Here is a 21700-nt window from a genome sequence, read left to right as displayed (position 1 = left end):
AGCTATTTTAAGTTCAGCAAAAACCATCCTAATAGCTAACCATCAAGGTTCAGTTGTTTTCTCACCCTAGTGGGGAATTAGAACATGTTGCAGTTAAGAGTCCTCATGGTTGTCAAGCATTAAGACTCAGAATAAGAACATGTGAGTTAAACAGGGGACTTACAGGATCATGTGTAGAAACAAAACACACAAACTAATTAACACAAGCATAACATGGATAATACAAGCACACACAGAAAACAGACAGGAGACAACATAACAATTTTTACAACATAACAGGAGCATAACAATTAACAGGGGACTAACACAACTGTGAACTGAAATTAAGCAGAAACTCAAAATTGTAACAGGAGACTAAGCAGGAGACTAACACAACTGAAATTAAACTGAAATTAACAGGACATGAAAGTCCTGGATGTTGGCTACTCCAAGCATGTCCATTTTCACAACCCATAACCCCAATTTATAGTCAGTTACAATTCCCCCAAAAATACCCAAATGTCAGAAATTAGGGTTTCACAAAAAGGTGAAATTGGCTTACCTAATACACTGATAACAACTCTAAATCTTCCCCCCATGCTTCTGTTGATCCAATTGCATCTACCCATGCTCTGATTTCTTCTCCAACTTCACCTATTCTACCAATTTCAAACCTAGGGTTTCTGTGAAGAAAAAGGGTTGAAATCGATAGAATATGTGTCTAGAGAGGTAGGGTAATGATGGGTTATGATTACAAGTAGCCATGATGGCTTTTGGAAGAGGCGTGGTGGTGGTTGAGGCAGAGGCAGGCGGAGCTGGTGGCGGACATGGTTTCTGCAGAGGGAATGGGGAAGGAGATGGGGTGAGCTCGAGTAGGTTCTGGCTAGGGGTTGTTTGGTTTGTGGGATATACACTTAGGTGTTTGAGTGTTGAGCGGGATCATCGAAGTTTGATGTATCGCGCTATGGTCTATGGGATGCGACGATGGTAGGTGGATCCAACGGTGAGATGGGAGGCTGTGGGTAGCGACCGTCGGATGGAGGAATGCAACGAAAAGGACGGCCCAAGATGGAGATGGGCGTTGCGATGTAAAGCGGGAGCTTCGGAGTTTGATATGCGATGATAGAGCGACCGTAGGATGCTGAAATGCTTCGATCTGACGGCTGAAATCCGAGACGGGCTTGGATAGTGGAAATGGGTTTGAGAAAGGGTTTTGGGCCTTGGGTATGCCAATCCCATATCTTCTTTAAGGACAATTCTTCTTCTTCAAGCCCATTCCTAGCCTCTTGGTCTTATGCACAACGTTCTTCGCGGCTTCCTTGCGTAACTCCTCCCGGCTTTTCACTACTTTTCTGCTCTATTCCGCTCCGCAATTCATCCATACTTTATTTATTACCTAAAAATATAAAATTAAGTAAGAAAAATATTTATTCTTGAAAACAATGAAAATACAGAATATGGGATAAAATGTAGAATTAATGCACCAAAGACGAGTTAAAATGCCAACAAAAAGGGATAAATATATACAATATTTGGCACTCATCAAATACCCCCAAACCTGAATTTTACTTGTCCTCAAGTAAAACAAAACTAAGGAAATCCTAACTATACCACTGTCGCTGGTCTCTCGAATTCATTTAGCGTATGCACTAAGCCTTTTAAACCACTAAGTGTCCCTAGTGGACGAGTGAAGTCTCGTGAAGGTTTGCTTAGAACGTACCTACAAAGTTCTAGGTCAAAATATAAGCTCATATTCCATCAAATGTGACATGAGCAAAACAGTTTAAGCTCACAGCAAAATGGAGATGTCAATCTAGCTATCGAAGGCACAATCCTAGCACTGATAACAAAAAAAGACATGTGATAAGAGTGTAAAGTGTATCTACACATGTGTAAAGAAAGATCTGAAGTTATGACTACTAATCACCAAGAGATAGTTTCTCAGGCTAAGAACTGAGGTCGAAATCTAGCTAGCTGTCCGGACTTTACGAGAATTGTGAATGAGTTGGAGGTATTTCACAATTACTCGCGTTGTACATCAATGGCATACACCCTCCTTGCTTATTACAAAAAACAACAAAAGATGACTCTTTACATTGACTACTCTCTTTTTATTTTTGGAACAAGAGATGATGAAATTGATAAATACTTGATTTTTTCTGTATTTTTCTGATTTTTTTTTTTTTTTTTCTGAATATATACATCGTTTTTTTTTTTTTTTTTTTTAACTGATAAGGAAACACTTTTGATACATAACAAAAGAAACAAAAGATTACATGACACTTTGCAAGAGGTAGCCCTTTTTGATGCACCCAGTTAAATTCGATGGTTGTCTTTCTTAATGTAACCTCCACCTTCTATCCCAACCAACCAAAGAACAAGCTAGTCAAGTTTCGTTCAGTATTCTAAAGTGATTGGCAATCGTAACTTCCTATCAAACACCTTGAAGATCGAGGCCATACATGTATTGGTAGATCGTGCGCGTGCAAATTTCTTATCACTATGTGAATTGTGCTAGAATCAGGGTGCCTAAATATCTAGACTAAGACTCCTAATAATTACATATTTGCACAAGAGTCAACATTTCAAGGTAAATGAGCTCCATTTTTTATGTTTTTTTAATTTTTTAGTTTTTAATTTTTTTGAATTTTTTCGATTTTTTCAAAAGAAGAAGGAGTTCGTTTTCAATTATAGCATATTATCATGGTATCCATTCCATACCCCCAAACCTAAACTAAACATTGTCCTCAATGTTTCAAAAGATAACAAAATTATAATGCAACATATGAAGAGGAACATGCTAAGTAGAGTAAAAGGAGAGAGAATACCCGATTCGTCGAAAACACGAACCGAACTCCATATTCACCGGCTAGAATCCAACATTTTCAACTTAGATTATTATTAGCAAAAATATATACAAAAGAAACCAAAAAGTTTTAAAATTTATCTACTGGATTATATACAAAAAATTCACCATACACCAAAAGTCTAAAGAGTTGAGGATCAACCCAAAAGACAAAGTGTAGCGGTTTCAACAACTTCACACATGAAAGAAAAGCACGTGAAGCTGTGAAACCAAATGAGCTACCCCCAAACCTGGATTTTACAGAAGATATAATTTTGAAAACAAAATCGCGCAGTTTTGGGGGTTCATCATGCACAAGATCTAACTCAAAGTGTACTTTGCTATGGACGGGCAAACATGCAATTTCCGACTGTGGTTCCTCCAAGATATTATATTTAAATGCAAGATTGTCCAAGAGGACTTGGGAAGCACACAGTTCCAAACCTAGATTAGGCATTCTCAGAAAAATTGGTTTTACAATATTGGTACAAACCAAATCTAGGTTGGGTGGAAGGCCATCAGATTGTGACTCATGTAGGAGAATAGGCACGTCATTATCAATCAAATCAAAATCTCCTAAATCATCTACACATGTCACATCATGCTCACAATCATCAATCAAATTAGCAAGTTCACAATCAGAATCATCAACATCATCAACAGATTTGTCCTCATGCATCGGCAATTCAATGGAAACATCATATGGAAAACTAGAAGAGATATCATTCATTAAGGTCTGGGCAGAGAAGCCTAATGTATTTGAACCCAAAGGTTCCACAACATCATCAGTATAGACATGTTCTTCTAATATAATATCATAATTATTATCATCCTCAACAAAACAAGAGTGTCCTTCCCTAAAAACTATAGTGTTTCTATTCCACTCATTTACCTCTAGATTAGGTTCATGTTCAATATGACTATCATGAGTAGGGTTAAAAACACTATTTTGATAATTAATTTCATTAGGGATAAAAATGCTGCTATGATCATTCAATGTATGCATTTCTAAACTAGCAGTGTTTTGTTTGAGGAGATTGATGTTTTCCATTATAGATTGCATACAAGGGCTCATGTGAAATTGTTCGTCCTCCCCTTGTGGTGATTGATACATGGGTGCATGGTCGTTAGGGTCTATAAATGGTTGATCGCAACCTTGAAAAGGTTGATTATGGTCCCAATAACCACCATCATAATAATCTGTAGGTTCTACAAACCTTGGAATTTCTCCAGTCCGCCTAAATTCATGGAAAATATAGCAATTCGCAATAGTGTGGTCTAAGCCATCACATGCGGGACATGCATAGATTTCAGGTTGCCTAAGAAACTTAGATGTGAGAGATTCCTCATGTGATTGCATTTCTAAAGCTGCGATTCGAGCTTCTAATTGATCGATCAGTGATGATTGTGTGGGTGAGGCACTAGCAAAATGTTCATTTTCACGTTGTGGCGAATGATGCATGTGTGAATAGTCATTAGGGTTCAAGTATTGAGGCTCGGGACTTTGAAAATGTCCATAATAATTCCTATGACTATTGACATCATGGTCTATGGGAGGTTCATAACGTGAAGTATGTCCACACGCAAGTTCTCTAAGGGATTTGTTGTATTCCCCAACTGTAGACCAAGATCTAGACATGATTGGGCTCAAAAGCTAAGTAACTATGTTACAAAGCCCAAAATTTGGTTTTTAATGGGTTTGGATTTTTGGGAAAAATTTGGTTTTTTGTGGGAATGAAAAACATTTGGTTTTTGATGGGAAACATTTGGTTTTTATGGGGATAAGCCCACTGTTTTGGTTGTGCTTTGGTGAGGCAATGGGTTTGGGGAACTGTTGTGAAACAGAGCCCAACTTTCGGCCTAGAGTTTGGGTACACGGCCCACTAACGACTTCAGCAAGCCCAGAAACTAATGAAGCCCAGCTGAGTTGGTAGGTTCAGTTAACCTTGTTTAGGTTGTTTGTTGGGTTTTTGAAACCCAAAATTTTGATAGGGACAATCCCACAGTTAATGCTCAAATACAAACCCAAAAGTTAACTTAAATTACAAGCCCAACAAAAAAAATGGAAAAAATTATTACAAGCCCACAAATTAAAAATGGAAGCCCACAGGTTGGGTTCTCTTAATGGGTTTAGGCTTACCTATAAAGCACAGCCCAGCTGCTCAGTTAGGTTGCAAAAGCCCAGTTGGGCTTTGGATCATCCTAAGCTTTGGCTTCAACACTCAAGGCCCAGTTGGGCTTGGTTCAATTTCTTCTCCTTCTGCAGCTTACAGCCCAGTTGGGCTTGGTTCAATTTCCTCTCCTTCTGCAGCTTACAGCCCAGTTGGGCTTTTCTTACATCAGCTTCAGCAGGCAGCAGCAGCAGGGAATAGCAACAGGAGCACAGCAGCAATAGCAGCAGCAGGATCAGGAGCAGCAGCAGGATCAGGAGAAGCAGCAGGAGAAGCAGCTCAGCTCTATTTGGGCTTCACAGCAGGTACCTGGACTCAGCAAAGATCAGTTTCTTTCAGCTGCACTACACAGCAGCTACTAAAACAGCAAGTTAATCTAAGATGCAAGAATGCAATGCATGATGCGTATGCTTAGAATGAAACAATATGCAAAAGAGTATGCAATGATGCAAATGAACTAATGCAAAAACAGCCAAGAAAAAATCAACACAACACAACCAAGTCCCCGGCAGCGGCGCCAAAAACTTGGTGTGGTTGGAAAACACACAAAAACTCTTGCAAGTATACAAGGCCAAGTTTTAGTATAGAGAGTAAGCAAGGGATCATTCCACAGAGACTTGGGGTGTATTGAAGTTTCCTAGATAGCTGAGCTAGTGACAGACAGTGAACTAAAGAACCAAAGAAAATTCAGTGGCAGTGAGCCAAAGGCAATGAAGTTAAGAGGCAAAGAAACAAGAAAAATTCAAGAACAATTTAATCAAAACATGGAAAAGAAATTGTGGATGGGAAGTGCAAGGAGATGGATGAGAATTCCCTTTACCTAGCCAGTTCACCTAGGTTAAGTTTTTGTCAAATGTCTAGTTAACCAACCTTACAGCCTTAGCTAACCCTAGTATTGGCTGTCTGTTTAAGGCACAACCAATCACAGACTAACTAGGCAGTGGCTTACTAACTAATGTAGCTGATTAATTCCCTAGAGCCACCACTGACCCCTAGCATTAGTGGTCTTCTTACAGCACCACTAATCACAAATCAGTTGGGCTTTTAGGAGTCTAACTAGCCTAAGCTATTTTAAGTTCAGCAAAAAACCATCCTAATAGCTAACCATCAAGGTTCAGTTGTTTTCTCACCCTAGTGGGGAATTAGAACATGTTGCAGTTAAGAGTCCTCATGGTTGTCAAGCATTAAGACTCAGAATAAGAACATGTGAGTTAAACAGGGGACTTACAGGATCATGTGTAGAAACAAAACACACAAACTAATTAACACAAGCATAACATGGATAATACAAGCACACACAGAACACAGACAGGAGACAACATAACAATTTTTACAACATAACAGGAGCATAACAATTAACAGGGGACTAACACAACTGTGAACTGAAATTAAGCAGAAACTCAAAATTGTAACAGGAGACTAAGCAGGAGACTAACACAACTGAAATTAAACTGAAATTAACAGGACATGAAAGTCCTGGATGTTGGCTACTCCAAGCATGTCCATTTTCACAACCCATAACCCCAATTTATAGTCAGTTACAATTCCCCCAAAAATACCCAAATGTCAGAAATTAGGGTTTCACAAAAAGGTGAAATTGGCTTACCTAATACACTGATAACAACTCTAAATCTTCCCCCCATGCTTCTGTTGATCCAATTGCATCTACCCATGCTCTGATTTCTTCTCCAACTTCACCTATTCTACCAATTTCAAACCTAGGGTTTCTGTGAAGAAAAAGGGTTGAAATCGATAGAATATGTGTCTAGAGAGGCAGGGTAATGATGGGTTATGATTACAAGTAGCCATGATGGCTTTTGGAAGAGGCGTGGTGGTGGTTGAGGCAGAGGCAGGCGGAGCTGGTGGCGGACATGGTTTCTGCAGAGGGAATGGGGAAGGAGATGGGGTGAGCTCGAGTAGGTTCTGGCTAGGGGTTGTTTGGTTTGTGGGATATACACTTAGGTGTTTGAGTGTTGAGCGGGATCATCGAAGTTTGATGTATCGCGCTATGGTCTATGGGATGCGACGATGGTAGGTGGATCCAACGGTGAGATGGGAGGCTGTGGGTAGCGACCGTCGGATGGAGGAATGCAACGAAAAGGACGGCCCAAGATGGAGATGGGCGTTGCGATGTAAAGCGGGAGCTTCGGAGTTTGATATGCGATGATGGAGCGACCGTAGGATGCTGAAATGCTTCGATCTGACGGCTGAAATCCGAGACGGGCTTGGATAGTGGAAATGGGTTTGAGAAAGGGTTTTGGGCCTTGGGTATGCCAATCCCATATCTTCTTTAAGGATAATTCTTCTTCTTCAAGCCCATTCCTAGCCTCTTGGTCTTATGCACAACGTTCTTCGCGGCTTCCTTGCGTAACTCCTCCCGGCTTTTCACTACTTTTCTGCTCTATTCCGCTCCGCAATTCATCCATACTTTATTTATTACCTAAAAATATAAAATTAAGTAAGAAAAATATTTATTCTTGAAAACAATGAAAATACAGAATATGGGATAAAATGTAGAATTAATGCACCAAAGACGAGTTAAAATGCCAACAAAAAGGGATAAATATATACAATATTTGGCACTCATCAGAACCAACCCAAGAAAGTAAACAAGTTCGACATGCAAGCATCCCCAACACACAGGTAATGGTGCTAAGAGGTCGATTTTTTTTTTTTTTTGAAACCGCCATTTTTTCTCTGAAAAAGCTTGGTGCCGCATACCCGTAGTATCAATACCACGCCGGCACCACCAGAACTGGCACGGTATTCATACTATTTCCATGCCGGCAATAGATTTCTCCCATTTTGAAACAATTTCCGGCGTGGTCTTCAACCAAAAAAACCATGCCGGCACGCAGTTAACTTTTTATCTACCACCGAATATTCCATGGAATTCCAAACCGACATGGTTCCCTCCTAACTTTCCATGCCGGACCACCAAAAAAACATCCAGGAGTTAGAAAGTTTTGAACTTAAATACCGGCGTCTTATACAAATTATCGAGCACGCCGGAAACTATTACCGGCGTGGTAAAAAAATTACGGACCAAGCCGACAGGAGATACCGGCTTGGAATCTTTCATATCTAGCATGTCGGTACCACTAGAAAAACATTAGAAAGTTAGTCATTTTGGTACTGGAGTTGTTTTAGAAGTATCGGGCATGCCGGCTACGGTTTCCGGCGTCGGACCTTGTGTAAAGAGCATGCCGGTATTACCAATTCCGGCATCGATGTTCAAGAAAATACAATGCCAGTACTATTTAAAATTTGGTTCTCTTTTTAAAATGCATTTCCGGAAAGCCGAAACATTTTTCGAGAATGCCGGCACTTATTTTCGGCTTTGGTAGTTTTGGCGGAACTGTTGTCGAGCATGCCGGAAATAGTGCTCGGCATAGTACTTTAAATTTTTTTTGAACTACTTCAATTTTCTTTTCATTCATTTCTTATATTGCGACATACATTGATCCAACAAATTCCAAACCGCTTGGTCCGGATACGTCCGAATACTATAAAATGCCTCCGGTATGTTACCAAACAATATTTTTCACCTAGTTTTTAGAACTTTATGTGGGGACTTCTTGTAATGAACCTTATAATATTTCATTGTTGTCCTTATGTAGGGAATAAAATCTCCACAGGAAGCGATTGCTTTGGCAAAAGAGACGATTGTTAAGAACATGTGTGTGTTGGTGAGGAATATCCAATGTTCAGATAATCGTTTTGAGATGGTTTGCGAGAGAAGTGGGAAATACAAGGAGAAGAATAACCATAAGAAAAAGACAAAAAACCCAAAAACACAAAGAAGAACAAATAAAATAAAAACCTAAAAAAAATCTAAAAACTCTAGCCTAAAGACAAGTCCGCGTCGGCGGCGCCAAAATTTGATATGATTTTCAATGTTGTTGTAGTAATAAGATTCGTTCAAGACTTGTGAAAGCAATAGATTTTAGACTTAATTTTAAATAAAAAATATAGGAAACTTAAATAAAAGTGATATGAAAAATATGGAGAAGACTGGGGCTATAGATTCCACTAATTACCAATATCAAAGTGATTTATATTCTCTAATTATAATTATGCAAATCCTTCATTCAAATTGATTCTTAATATTGCAAAAGTCGATTTTTTAGAAATAACAATTGTAAATCGAAAGTATGGGACATCAAAACCCTAGGCTAGCATGCTCCACAAATTGAAATAACAATTGTTTAACAAAAACCATTTTATCTATTTATTTATCAAGAAAAATAATCATATAATAATTGCATAAATTAAATAAAATAGAGATTACCACATTTCACTGGCAAAATAGCTTCCTCCGTCGCCCCAGAGGATGGGTTTAGCTCATCACTGTGTAAACTTGCTCAAAATATTGATTCATGCTCAAATTTTGTTTACAAAGATGAAATGGAGAGAAAATAATGAAAATCGGGTGTTTGCAACGTTTATAATTGTTGCAAAACATTGTTACAAAGAACGATAAAATTGAACTGTTGTTGTTGTTGTATCTCTGCGACCCTCGTGTGACTGTCATTGTCACTGTAGCATGAACGACTTCCTCTGGTGGTATTTTGTTCTTCGTGTTCTTCAGCAGCAGCAGAAATGGTGGTTCTCTAGTGCGATTTTTTCTCTTATGTTGTTGCTCTCCGCCTTTCCCAAACTCTCTGTTTCCCTTCAGTGATACCCTAATAGGCTATTTATACTCAACAGGGACAAGATTATTTGCTCATTACTCCGGAAAATCCTTCCAATAATCGGCAGTAAAGGAAAATATTCTCGGGAATATTTTCTTCCCTTTTTCTTCTCCTGCACGCGTTAAATCTCTACAAACACGTTCCAACACGTCTCTGCATGACTTAGAACATGGTGTAGTCTCACGAAACTCTCCAAATCCCGTGAATATCTCCATCCAGGTCGTGTTCGCATGTATCTTCGCTGTTTCACTTCAACACGGGTTCTAGCCAAATTTAATCGAATCGATGACCCATACCAATCCTGTTAGGCTCAGTCAAGTCTTCCCATGCAATTCCAGCTATCGAGTCTGGCTAAATCATCACCAAAAACTTGAACCAGAAATGTGTTCTTGCTGCCATTATTTCCCGCCAAAACCATAGTTTTGAAACGATGAAGATGGGTAGCCCTTATCCAACGTCTTGGGTGCCAAATAACCAGTGGGTGCTATAGACAAATGGGCTACACATAGCCGTGGGTGCTCCTTAGCAAAAGTGGGGGTCCTTATAGCAAATGTCCTCCAGGGGTACTCCGAGCAACTTTTCGAGCCGAATTTTCCAACAAGATTTTATTTCCAAAAAATACCTACAAACACACAAAACACCATAATAAGTACGAAACCGAGTACTAACAATACGAAATATTGAGGACAAATTAGACACAAAAATGCGTCTATCAGAGACTATAGAGATGGTGGAAAGTATTAATGGTGCCCAGTGAGTAATTTCGTGTCGTCTCACGTATTTCTTAATGAATGGTTTAACATTATTTTTATTCAATGATGATGGATAACACAGTTTATTATTATTAGAATCTATTGTTATTAGGTTAAACAGTTAATCTAATGACTTACTAACTAATCATGGTTTCATTATTTTTATGGAACGAATAACCTCACATTTGGAAAGGCAATGTCGTAGAATGCAATGGTCTGACCATCTACCGATAATGTTCTCATTTGGCCATTGCGGTTATCTGACATTGTGGGGTTTCCATGGTCGCCGCTGCGGTCATCCAGAAACAGCTTCCCAGGAGGTCACCCATCTTTTAATTACTCTTTCCCGAGCATGCTTAACTATAGAGCTTTTTGTCAACTCTGAATTTAATCATGCTTAAACGGTATCCATGTTGGGAAACAAAAAACCATTACATATATTCTATTCGAAAAATCCTACTTTCCAAGTCGTATTACTATAATACCACCACCTTAAATTGGAGTCGTCCTCGGCTGCGGGATATGTTCAATACTAGACTTTTCCGTTCTTTATCACTCATGAGACCCTTACCTAACAAAACACGTCCAACATACTCTTTCACCCTCGACAAGCAACCCATGGTTGGCTTTGATATCATTTGTAATTACCTGATCTTCCGCCAGTACCGTCCCCACTTAGCCACTGCGGTTATCCGACGATGTGAGGTTTTCAACGGACACTGATGCGATTATCCATAAACATTTTTCCTGAGAGGTAACCCATCCCTGGATTACTCTTTCCCGAGAATGCATAAATAAAGAGTTTTTTCCAACTCTGGATCTTAGTATGCTGAAAAAGCCTCAATATTTGGAAAGGACAAACCATTATCTATATTTCGTTCATTAAACTCTACGTACATAGACTATCGAGGAATTTTGAAGAACTAGAACTACATCCTGTTTGAGTAGAATGGTTGCCATCGAAAATAGTTTACCGTTTTAAAACATAATAGCTTGAGTTGATGCATTAGCTTTTCTTCATGTTATTGAAATATTAAGGACATACAATACGATAGGTAATGTTGAGTCAATTCTGAGTTTTAATCTTTTCAGACTATTCTTAAAGGAGAAAAATTTAACAAGGATCCGAATACTGTTAATATCTACATAATTATTCGCAAAACCTATCAGTTCAGGTGTTGTAATTTTGTTAAAGACTACATAGTTTAATATTTTGGTTTCGCTCGGTTACTAAAATAAGGGATAAGCAGAAGGGTGGTACCATTTCAAATGATCGATAAGATATCTTTGTAAACTAAAAAACATATCATATAATGGTTCTTTTTTTTGGAAAAAAGTATGCGAAAATTAATATCAATATAATTCTATGGATGAATTTAGGATAAAACTCGGGAAAGGAGAGGCATTGTTTGAGAGAACATCAAGGTGGAAAATGCTAGAAAGAAATCACATATATAAGAAAAGATTTGTGGACTGAAAAATAATACCGATATAATTCTATGGCTGGATTGAGGATAAAACTCGGGAAAGGTGAGGCATAATTTGGGGGATCATCAAGACGGAAAATGTTAGAAAATAATCACATATGAGTACATAATTAGAAAAGATTTGTGGACTGAAATATAGAAATATCAATATGTATTTCCTTTATTTTTGTAATGATAAGAAGGGTAAACTTGATAATTAATAAATATTATATTTAATATAGAAATGCCAAAAAATACATAACCAGATAATAACGGCACGGGTTGAACCCTATTATATAATTCTCAAGTAACAATCGATCTGCGCAGTCAGAAGACAAAATCAATGAATTTCTGGGAATTGATAAAGAAACTATGGCAACTATTATATGCTTTGAAAATTTTGCATGTTTATATTTTTCTCAACTATTATAGATTGCCAATTGTTTTTCTCTTTTGGTTTATTGAATGTTTTATGTGTAGTTGAGTTGGATTTATTTTAATATACTCATATTAAATAAAATTGACTTTTAAAAAACATGGGTTTATTCTTTTTTCTCTCTCATCTTTTTCTTCATCTTCTCTTTCTCAAAAAAAAAAAAGAAAAAAAAACTCAAGAGCCATCTTGCTCAGATCTGGTTTAAACTGATCAAGGACTCTTTTTTTAAAAAAAGTTTTTGATAATAGGTAATTATATAAGATGGCTTTACATCATTTTTGGCGTCTTTTGACATATTTCTTCGTCGTTTTGGGATGATTTTTTTTCGTCGTTGTGGGGCGAGTTCTTCAAATTGTAATGGTTGGTTCGTGGCTTGGTACTCTCGATTCAAAACCACCAACGATTTATCACGATATCGCGCATCTATGTTCGTGTGGATCGATAATATTATGGGAAAATCACTCCTTTGTTTTAGGAGCATCTCTTATGGAAGAAGAATATAATCAGATTAAATGGTCGGAATTCGTTTCCATATATACCATCGTCTCTCCCTTATACATAAAACTTTTTTGGATATCTTTGCGGTTTATCGCACTTTCTCTTCGCAGTCTACTTGTAATTGATGTCCTTGTTAGTATTAGGGTTTTTATTATCTCTTATTTTGATGTTTTTGTTATTCTTGTAAGCCAACATGTAATCACTATTTTGATTTGAATGAATTGAAATACGTTGATAAAAAAAGAAAAAAAAAATGGATTTATTGTAAAACTAGGAAAGAATAATACTCCCACCGTCCTAATTTACTTGCCTAAATTGTGTTTTTTTTTAGCAAACTAGTATATTAAACAAACAATTTGAAAGATCGATGGTGTATGTGAAAGTAATTTGAATTTCAAGTTTTTGCAAAATCCAATTTAAAGCAAGTAAACTAGAACGGAGGGAGTAAGTAAATGGTACAGCAGTAATAACGGGAGACAGCACTCAAAAAGATACACTCCAAACATATCTGCATGCGCAAGGCCATAAGTTAGTTTATACATGCGTCCATAGACTAGTTATTACAAAACAAGGAGAAATAACAAACACAGGGATAATTTCAAGATTTCAAGGGGAATTCTAGTTCTTTTCCTTAGCCCACTCGACTGTGATAACACGGCCCTTATAAAGGAGACCATTGAGCTTCTGAATTGCCTTTTGTGCATCTTCCTTGTTCTCAAAGGCTACCGCCAAACCTTGATCTCCCTCAAAATACAATCCAGGCTCAAAAACACAAGCAAGTTCCCCAAAATTACGGCACAGCCATGATATGTCTGACCTATCAGTGTCTCCTGCGAAGTTTCTAAAATGGAGAGTGCTATGGACATACTTGCCTATCGTCGGGTTAAAAACTACTAAAGGACAATGTTTATCCGAGTGTTCATCAATCTTCCCACAATACCTGCACTTGGTTTCCTGGAGGTCTGGTGCATTATCTTTCAAAGCCCACTCGACTGTGATAACGCGACCCTTATAAGTGGAACCATTGAGCTTCTGAATGGCTATTTGTGCATCTTTCTTGTTTTCAAAGGCCACCAAACCTTGATCTTTCATGCCCTTAATTTCAGGACCAGCAGCACGAGCAACTGTCCCGTAATTACTGCACAGCCAACCCAACTGATCCCTGTGGGTATCTTCTGAGAGGTTTCTAAAACGGATAGTGTTTTGGTCATACTTTCGTGACCTACCATAAATTCCAGAACGACAATCTTCTGTCCGATGATCACCAATCTTCCCACAATTGTCGCAGTTCTTGTTTTGCTCACCTATGTTTTCAGTTATTAATGAACCATAGATTAGGGGGTTTAATCGATTTACGGGGGATTGGGGGAAATTAAACCCTAACAAAATTTAGATTGGAAAACAAATTAGATATAAAGCTAACAAAATTAAGATCAATATTAGGGTTTTTTCTATTAATTAGGTGGAAAACAAGAATTTCAGAAGAACAAATTAGATGACGAGAGAAAAGGAAAAGGAAAACGAACCAAGATCCATATCTTCAGCAGCTTCGCTTCCATCGCTCATCTTTTGTTTCTTTCCGGGATGAGCTTCCTTCTCTTGATGAAAACTGCTGGTGGATATCGACATGACTAAATGATCAAAAAGAGAGAGATTATTAGGGATCGGATTTTTATCGTTTTTTCTTTTTGTCGATCGATTGAGAAATAGTGATAGGGTTCATTATATATAAACTGCGTCTGTGTTGGGCTTCATCTTTGTCCGTCTATAATCCAAGCCCGACTGTTAAACCGACAAAACTCTTGGCTCTAGCTATAACTTTGGTGGGATAATATGGGGTGTCCTATAGGTAGTATAGTTAATATGAGGTCAAAAGATTGTTTCTTCTTTCGCGAAGAAATTACTAGTTGATGAAGTTTTCTTTTCTGAAAGTCTTCTAAAAAGTAGTGTTCTCGATTTTTCGTGCCTCTTTAAATGCATACAGAATTTGTGTCTTCGATTACCAGCTTCTCGGATATGATTTGAAGAAGTGGTTGGTGTAGTTTCTTCAAAAATATGCAAAGATATGAATACATTTCAATACATGAACAAATACCGTACTTGTGGTTAAATCTTTGTAGTTCGGAAGGACATCCAAATTTCAAGGAGATTGTTATGAAGATTTCGTCTAACAGATTGACCTCGATAATGATGGGAATCCAACAAATAACTAAAATTGATACAACTCCTCCTTGGATGATCACTATGTCGAATTAAATTGCCTCATTAAAACCTTGCCATCAAAAATCCAACAGGAAGAAAATACATGTACAAAGGCAAAAGAGTGCAATATCAACATTTTAAATAAAAATTTAACGTCAACAAGGTGTTGCCTCGTTAAAACAGTGTCAGGAAAAACCAAATGGGACGAAACCTGAAACGAAAAAAAAAATACAACTTTTTACGATTTATGAATGTTAACTCAACTATGTGCGTATTATAGAAGACAAGCATCAGAATCATAACTCTGGTCTCTACCATAGAAGAATGTAAGCATAACATTTTACTTCAGATTTACGGGAACTTTTTATTTTTTTATGTTTCTGCATCGTGGATTTTTTTTAAGGACTCCTTAATAGGCCTATAAAATTAATATCATCAACTAATTAATTCGAATTTTTTGTTTTTGTACCAAATTTTTAAAAACACATAAAAAATTGTTAAACCTAACATAATAGAATCAGGTGTCGTCCTGAATTCAAATATGTTCCCCGACCCCATTTCTTATGTGAATGCAATATGAGTCCTTAAGGATTACCACACCAAATGCATCATATGGGGTGAACAAAGTATTATTGAACTAATCCTAGAGTTTGTGGAAAAAAAATGAAACCCTCACATCGTTTTTACAACGATAATATTTCTCGTATAACGCACGAAGATTACACCAACCTGTAATTTTCAAAATTCAGGCTTGCACGTTTAAGGTGTTACTTCTTGGATCCAAATATTGCACTAATTTAAGAGATTTTAATCGAACTTAATTTGGGTTTTGTGCCTATTAATCACATTTGTTGATTTTCTGCAGAGGGGTTCACAACCACCAGCATTTATTTTTCAGTAGTTACTGAAAATGCGGGGGTCTAACAACCACACCCAATATTTCGATTAGAAATCTGTATAGAAAAAATCTACTATACATTTAAGAGAATCAACTAGACAGACAAACTCAATCTTAATAAAAAGTATATCAAGAAGTTAATATCTCGATCTCTTGATTTGATCTATACTCAAACAAATAGAAATCTGCGAGTCTTTATCAAATACAAGAGATATAAACTTGGATGGTACCGAAGACCAATATTTAAGGATCAATCAATTTCCAATCAACAACCAAAGGTTGGATTTCACAATTGATCGATACAACGCACAACGTATGATATTTCAATTATATAACAAAATATAATGCGGAATAGAAATAACACAAACACCGAATTAACTTCGGTCTGGACTATAGTTGAACCTCAATCAACCTCGCACTGATTCAAGGTACAGTTGCGCTCCTTACGTCTCTGATGCTACACACTTGATTCCCTTAGCTGATCTCACCCACAACCAAGAGTTGCTACGACCCAAAGTCGAAGACTTGAATAAACAAATTTGTATCACACAGAAAAGTCTACGGTAATAGATAAATCTGTCTCCCACAGATAAAACTACGAGTTTGTTCCGTTTTTTGATAAAATCAAGGTGAACACGAACGATAACGCGGACTTTTATTCCCGAAGAAAAACCCAGAATTGTCAATCAGCTCACAATAATCTTAATTGTATGGTAGCGGAAAAATATATTGCGGAATCATAAACGATGAGACGAAGATGTTTGTGATTTCTTTTTATCTTTCCCTATCGGAGATATAATCTCAAGCCAATCTTTCAGTTGAACTCGTATGATAGAAAATGGCAAGATCAGATCGCTCAACTACAAGAAAAGTAGTTTCGTCTGGCTTCACAGTCCCAATGAAGTCTTTAAGTCCTTAACCTACAGGGTCTCGAGAAAAAACACTAGTGGAAAAGTCTTTTTAAGATGGTTGGAGAGTGTCGTACTGGCGATATATAAGACACTTTAAGATTTCCCCTGAAAGTGTCGTAGATTCAGTGTCTTATTCTGGAACGACACTTTCCGGTTGACTCTGAGTAAATCTGATTTACAATACTTCCTGACTGTTACTTAGGTATGGCACCTAGACTACGTCGTAGAATTAATTTTAATTATAAATATAAAAAAAACCGAAATTCAGCTGATTCAGTTGAATTCCAGATCAGACCTGGCTGACTGCGCTGAAACAAATCTTAATTAAACTCAAATTACCCTGAAATAAAACTTGAATTTGTAAACTCAACTGGCCTTTTTAATAAAAAAACATTCAATTCATGACTGAATACAGTTTACAACTTAGGTTCAAAAATCACAAAAGAAAATAAATAATCAAGTCCTGAATTCATACAAGTCATACATATAAGTCCTAGGTTTCATAAAGACAACTTCAAACCAGCAAAAGAGATCTGATCCCGCCGGATGATGAACCGAGCTAACAATTCCATAACAGCACACCTACAACAAACAAAAGGTGTCAACATCGCTGAAGTATCTAAAAAATGGTGACAAAATCACTGAAAAGTGAATATACTAGAATGAAACTTGAATAATAGCACAAGTAAATTCATGATGAAAGATAACTCTCAATATCCCCTTATCGTTCTAAGAACCTAAGAAATCGGATACACATTACTTAGCAGTATAGATTTATGCAAACTGGAGGGAACCTTTGTGCCACAAACTTAAGATGTAAAAAAAAAAAAAAAAAGATCCTCACCAGCGGTATAGATTTATGCAAACTGGAGTCAACTACCACAATGCTTACTGGCACAGAGACGCCTGATTATCCTAGTAGCTCCTACAAAATTTTTACCCGCGGGAATAGATCAGCTAACCCGGACTCAGACATACTACGAAATTTGAGAACTAATCAAGTACGTACAAATTGTACGCAATTCCTGTATGGGGTTTGCTTTGGAGCTCTTACTTCGCATATAATGCTTGTATCACTACTGTAATAGATGTATACATAAATTTTAAGTAACCAGGCATAACCTCAAAATACAAATATTAAGTCACTGTTTTTTTTTAATAACCAAGCGTAACCTCTAAAATATAAGATAGGTACGTACTTCTGAACCGGTTCCCATGAACCTTTTGCTATGGCATCTTTTATAAATGGATCTAGCTGAATCTATGTGACTTGTTTGAACTTCCATCTCAACATAACCTTCCCAGGCTTCCAACATCGAACCACTGTGCAAAAACAAAATATATACGTATTTAGAGATAAAAATACTGGGAAATTCTGAAAGGTGTGATAACCACTCTTCTTTCCCGACTTCATAAGCATAAAGTTAGCATAAATACTGTAAAGGAAACATCTATTAACAGGATAAAAATAGGTTAGCCGCAGTACAGGCCAATTCCCTTGCGTTAAAATGAAACAAAACTGCAAACTTGCATCTTAGCTGAGCCAATTCCCTTGTTCACCAGTAAGCCTTAAGTATGGATTGGTGTATGGATGTTCAGCAGACAGAGTCCTCCATAAATGTAATGATGGATATGGAACATAATGAAAGCAAGAAACTGAAGTGAGTACACATTTTAACTTACACACCTCAATCAGGACAGGAATCCAGAAACAGACACAGGAATCAAAACCCAAATTGACCAGGACCTGACATTCTGGGGGAAGCATTTCATCATATTGAATATGTCATGATTTAAACAGGCTACTTGGTTTAATCACCTCAACTGTATCTATTCATGTTGATCAAGTTAAACAAAAGTCTTACCAAAACCAATTTTGAAACAAAACAAAAGTCTTACCAATAGTACAAATGTGATGCATAAAATGGTGGACCCTCAACAGAGCCAAGCAACAATCTTCAATTCTTCACACTAAGGAGAATTACTTCATGGTGATCATAAAGAAGATACAAAATAATCATATACATAACTAGAGAAAAATAAGCCAACTACATTGTGGTAATGCAAATGATTATGATGCCCACCAGCTTCGGCACCTTGTCTTTGTAATGGTTTGCAGATTATAAGAAAAACAACCAGAATTCAAAACCAATAGAATAAATGACAAGTTACATACTGATGACAATTTATGAGCTGTACCTCGAATACTGTTGGTTCATTCAGGTCATTCCATGTTCAATCAATACCATTTACAACACTATACTAGCCCAAGCGTGTTTTCTCTTGAGTATAATTAAGTTCATTCATCTACTTTTATTTCCATGATTGCTACATCCAATCGCCTGCAAGAAGCACACATCCATATAAGAGGACAGTGAATTATCCTTGAGACTTTGTCAAACAGACTATAAGCACAACGAATTATCCTTAAGAATTGGTTAAACAGATTTTTCAGTCATACATTTGTTGAAAGATCATCTGAATGAAGAGCTTGTCTCGAGCAGCATCTGATTCTCACTTCTTCACCTGTATTCACAACTGAACAATTGTAAATAGTACGACTTGGTTTCTATGATCTCAAGTAAATGAACCACAGAGGTGTCATAAGTTATACCTCAAACACTTCACCTTTCTGATAGAGCTCGCCATGACTAGTAAGCTTAGGCTTGGTCTCATATTTAAAGAAGGCATCATCAAGAACCTGTATATGGTTACAGAAATCAGATAAATAGAACAATATCATTTGTCAGAAAAAATAGTACATAAAGCTGGACTTCCATGCATTGAGCAAAGTAAGCCACACAATCTGCATTGCAAAATCAAACATAACCCGACGACGCAACTCAAACTTGTCTAGTCACCTTAGTTTGACACATACCTTTTGAGTAATAACTTATTAGAGTTTAACATTTTTGAAGTCTATGGCCGTTATTATACGAACAGATATCTAACACCATTCAAACATTGTAGAAAAACATAGCATGGGTCAGTTTATCCATTTAAGACTTCATGAAAACCATAAAATCAGAACAATGTATTCAACAAAGAAACTGATTCCAAAGTAAATCGAAATTTAACTTGAGACTAAGATGAAAAACAGGATTCAATGAACTTTAACATATCAAATGCACTAATAACAGCAAAATAAAGCTAAGATTTAGGACTTTCCATTAACTTCTTGACCTTGTAACCCAAACGTCTGTCCTTACCAGGACGGGTAAGATAACACATACAAATTGAAGGATGTTGGCGATACTCCCAGCACCTCACCCTCTGCAAAACCTCATCACATCAGCTTGTTTCTTCCTCCATAACTCCAAAATGACTTGTAAGCACCTATTTAACCAACAAAATCATTAATCCCAAGAACCAAAATGTTTGGATATATAAGGGGAAATCACAATCTAAAAAACAGTAGTTTCAGCAGATTACAAACAAATCTAAGTTAAACCCACAATCCATTGGCCTGAATCAAGAACCCTAATAACATTTACAGTGACTAAGCTGAGAAGGATTTAAACAAAACCCATCCCCATAGATATCAGTAAACTGGTAAGCAAAACGGATTAAACAAAAAATATCATACAAATACAAGTCCCTAATTATAAAAATCCAGGGTTTCATTTTGATGAAAACCCCAAAATTGATTTAAGAAAAATCGAGAAGAGGTTGAGAAAAGGTTTTACCCAATTTTGCTGTAGAGATGGAGAAAGAGTTTACCCTGTACAGATGGATTTTTCGGTGTGGATAAGTTATGTGTGATATTTCTTAGGTGCAGAGTCGTGCAGACTGCAGGGCATGTGATTTTCTTTACCATTGGGACCAGCGGGAGCACGGGTACGCGTACCCAACCTATCTCCTTTACCAATTCCGTATGCACACTTATGCATACACTTGATTTCCGGTACATGGATTTATGCACTAATGTGCGAACACATAATATATGCTTATATCAATTGATGGTTACATAATCTCAACTCTACATTCCAATCATCGAAACATTCTTTTATAAATTATAATGTTATAACAGTTGTTATTATAACAGTTATCGTCATCAAAACAATTTTCAAGAGATTGAAACGTCATCATGACTTTCGCAGGTAAAGATGAAAATGGTTAAAGCGAAAAGCTTACCAACACATATTTCGAAAAAATAGATAGGCGAGATAAACTCGGCTCGAAATATCAAATGTGCATGTATGAAAACTATCATACATATATGACTTTGTCTCAAGAATAAGAAATAGAGTAGATAGACTTTTGCGTCATAGGTAAGTTTAAGTCTACACATACCTTTTGGTATGGTAAGTTCCACTGGTTCCTTGAGTAGTTATTCGTCTTCTTAAGACGATCGCGGTGGAGTCTGGAGCTCAACTACACTTATCTGTCCTAGTCTAAGACTTATCTATAAGTAAATTAGAAATAAAGACATATATTTTTGACAACTAAATTTGACAAACAAGCTTGAGATAACAACGCTTGCAAGTTCGACCGAGAAATGCTCTAACAGTTACAGTGAATGAATATTTAATGTCCATTAATTTACAACGATCCCATACAATTCTCTAGTGCATGCATATTTTTGAAAAATTCAAAATTTACTGGTACCAGCATCCACAGGCGTTATAATCCCCTCATCTTCAGACGAGGAGATAATAATCTTGATCGTGTGAACTGTATTATGACTCTAGTAGAGCACAATCTGTCGCATGTACCAAAATGCTACATGCTTGTTAGATGTGATTGGATTTACCTTTTCAAATGGCATAAATTTATACAAAAGGTAAGTGAGATATTTTCATGCTTATATAATGGCAGTTTTTTCAGTTTTGATCATGAAAGGAAATA

General features: G+C 37.0%; 1 protein-coding gene and 1 long non-coding RNA gene across 8 annotated transcripts; both read right to left on the bottom strand.

Moving 5' to 3' along the window:
* Positions 1-13316: 13316 nt before the first annotated feature.
* LOC113328938 lies at positions 13317-14565 on the bottom strand. Of its 2 annotated transcripts, none has more exons than XM_026575937.1 (2): positions 14368-14565; positions 13317-14220 (listed from the first exon to the last, which is right to left on the bottom strand). In XM_026575937.1, the coding sequence occupies exons 1-2, from the start codon at positions 14468-14470 to the stop codon at positions 13460-13462; spliced, it is 864 nt and encodes a 287-aa protein (XP_026431722.1). In that variant the 5' UTR covers positions 14471-14565; the 3' UTR covers positions 13317-13459. The 2 variants fall into 2 exon arrangements, with proteins under 2 accessions (XP_026431722.1, XP_026431723.1); XM_026575938.1 differs by having other exon boundaries at positions 13317-14145; positions 14368-14562.
* A 2639-nt stretch (positions 14566-17204) lies between these two features.
* Positions 17205-20661, bottom strand: LOC113328928. 6 transcript variants are annotated; one of them, XR_003349634.1, is made up of 7 exons: positions 20539-20661; positions 19467-20188; positions 19314-19378; positions 18052-19194; positions 17862-17931; positions 17697-17777; positions 17205-17434 (listed from the first exon to the last, which is right to left on the bottom strand). It is a non-coding gene; the product is annotated as an uncharacterized LOC113328928 (long non-coding RNA). The 6 variants fall into 6 exon arrangements; XR_003349635.1 differs by lacking the exon at positions 17862-17931 and having other exon boundaries at positions 18052-18175; positions 18339-19194; XR_003349638.1 differs by lacking the exon at positions 17862-17931 and having other exon boundaries at positions 19467-19553; positions 20036-20188.
* Between the last annotated feature and the right edge of the window lie 1039 nt (positions 20662-21700).

This window comes from Papaver somniferum, unplaced genomic scaffold (genome assembly GCF_003573695.1).
Source record: "Papaver somniferum cultivar HN1 unplaced genomic scaffold, ASM357369v1 unplaced-scaffold_114, whole genome shotgun sequence".
Taxonomy (NCBI): Eukaryota; Viridiplantae; Streptophyta; class Magnoliopsida; order Ranunculales; family Papaveraceae; genus Papaver; species Papaver somniferum.
Note: the sequence above shows the minus strand (reverse complement) of the source record. Positions and strands in the feature narration are given on the sequence as shown.

Coding starts and splice junctions, on each gene's coding strand:
- LOC113328938 (XM_026575937.1), bottom strand. CDS start 14,470: ATGTCGATATCCACCAGCAGTTTTCATCAAGAGAAGGAAGCTCATCCC. Junction 14,221..14,367: donor TGCTGAAGATATGGATCTTG/GTTCGTTTTCCT, acceptor AAATTTTGTTAG/GGTTTAATTTCCCCCAATCC.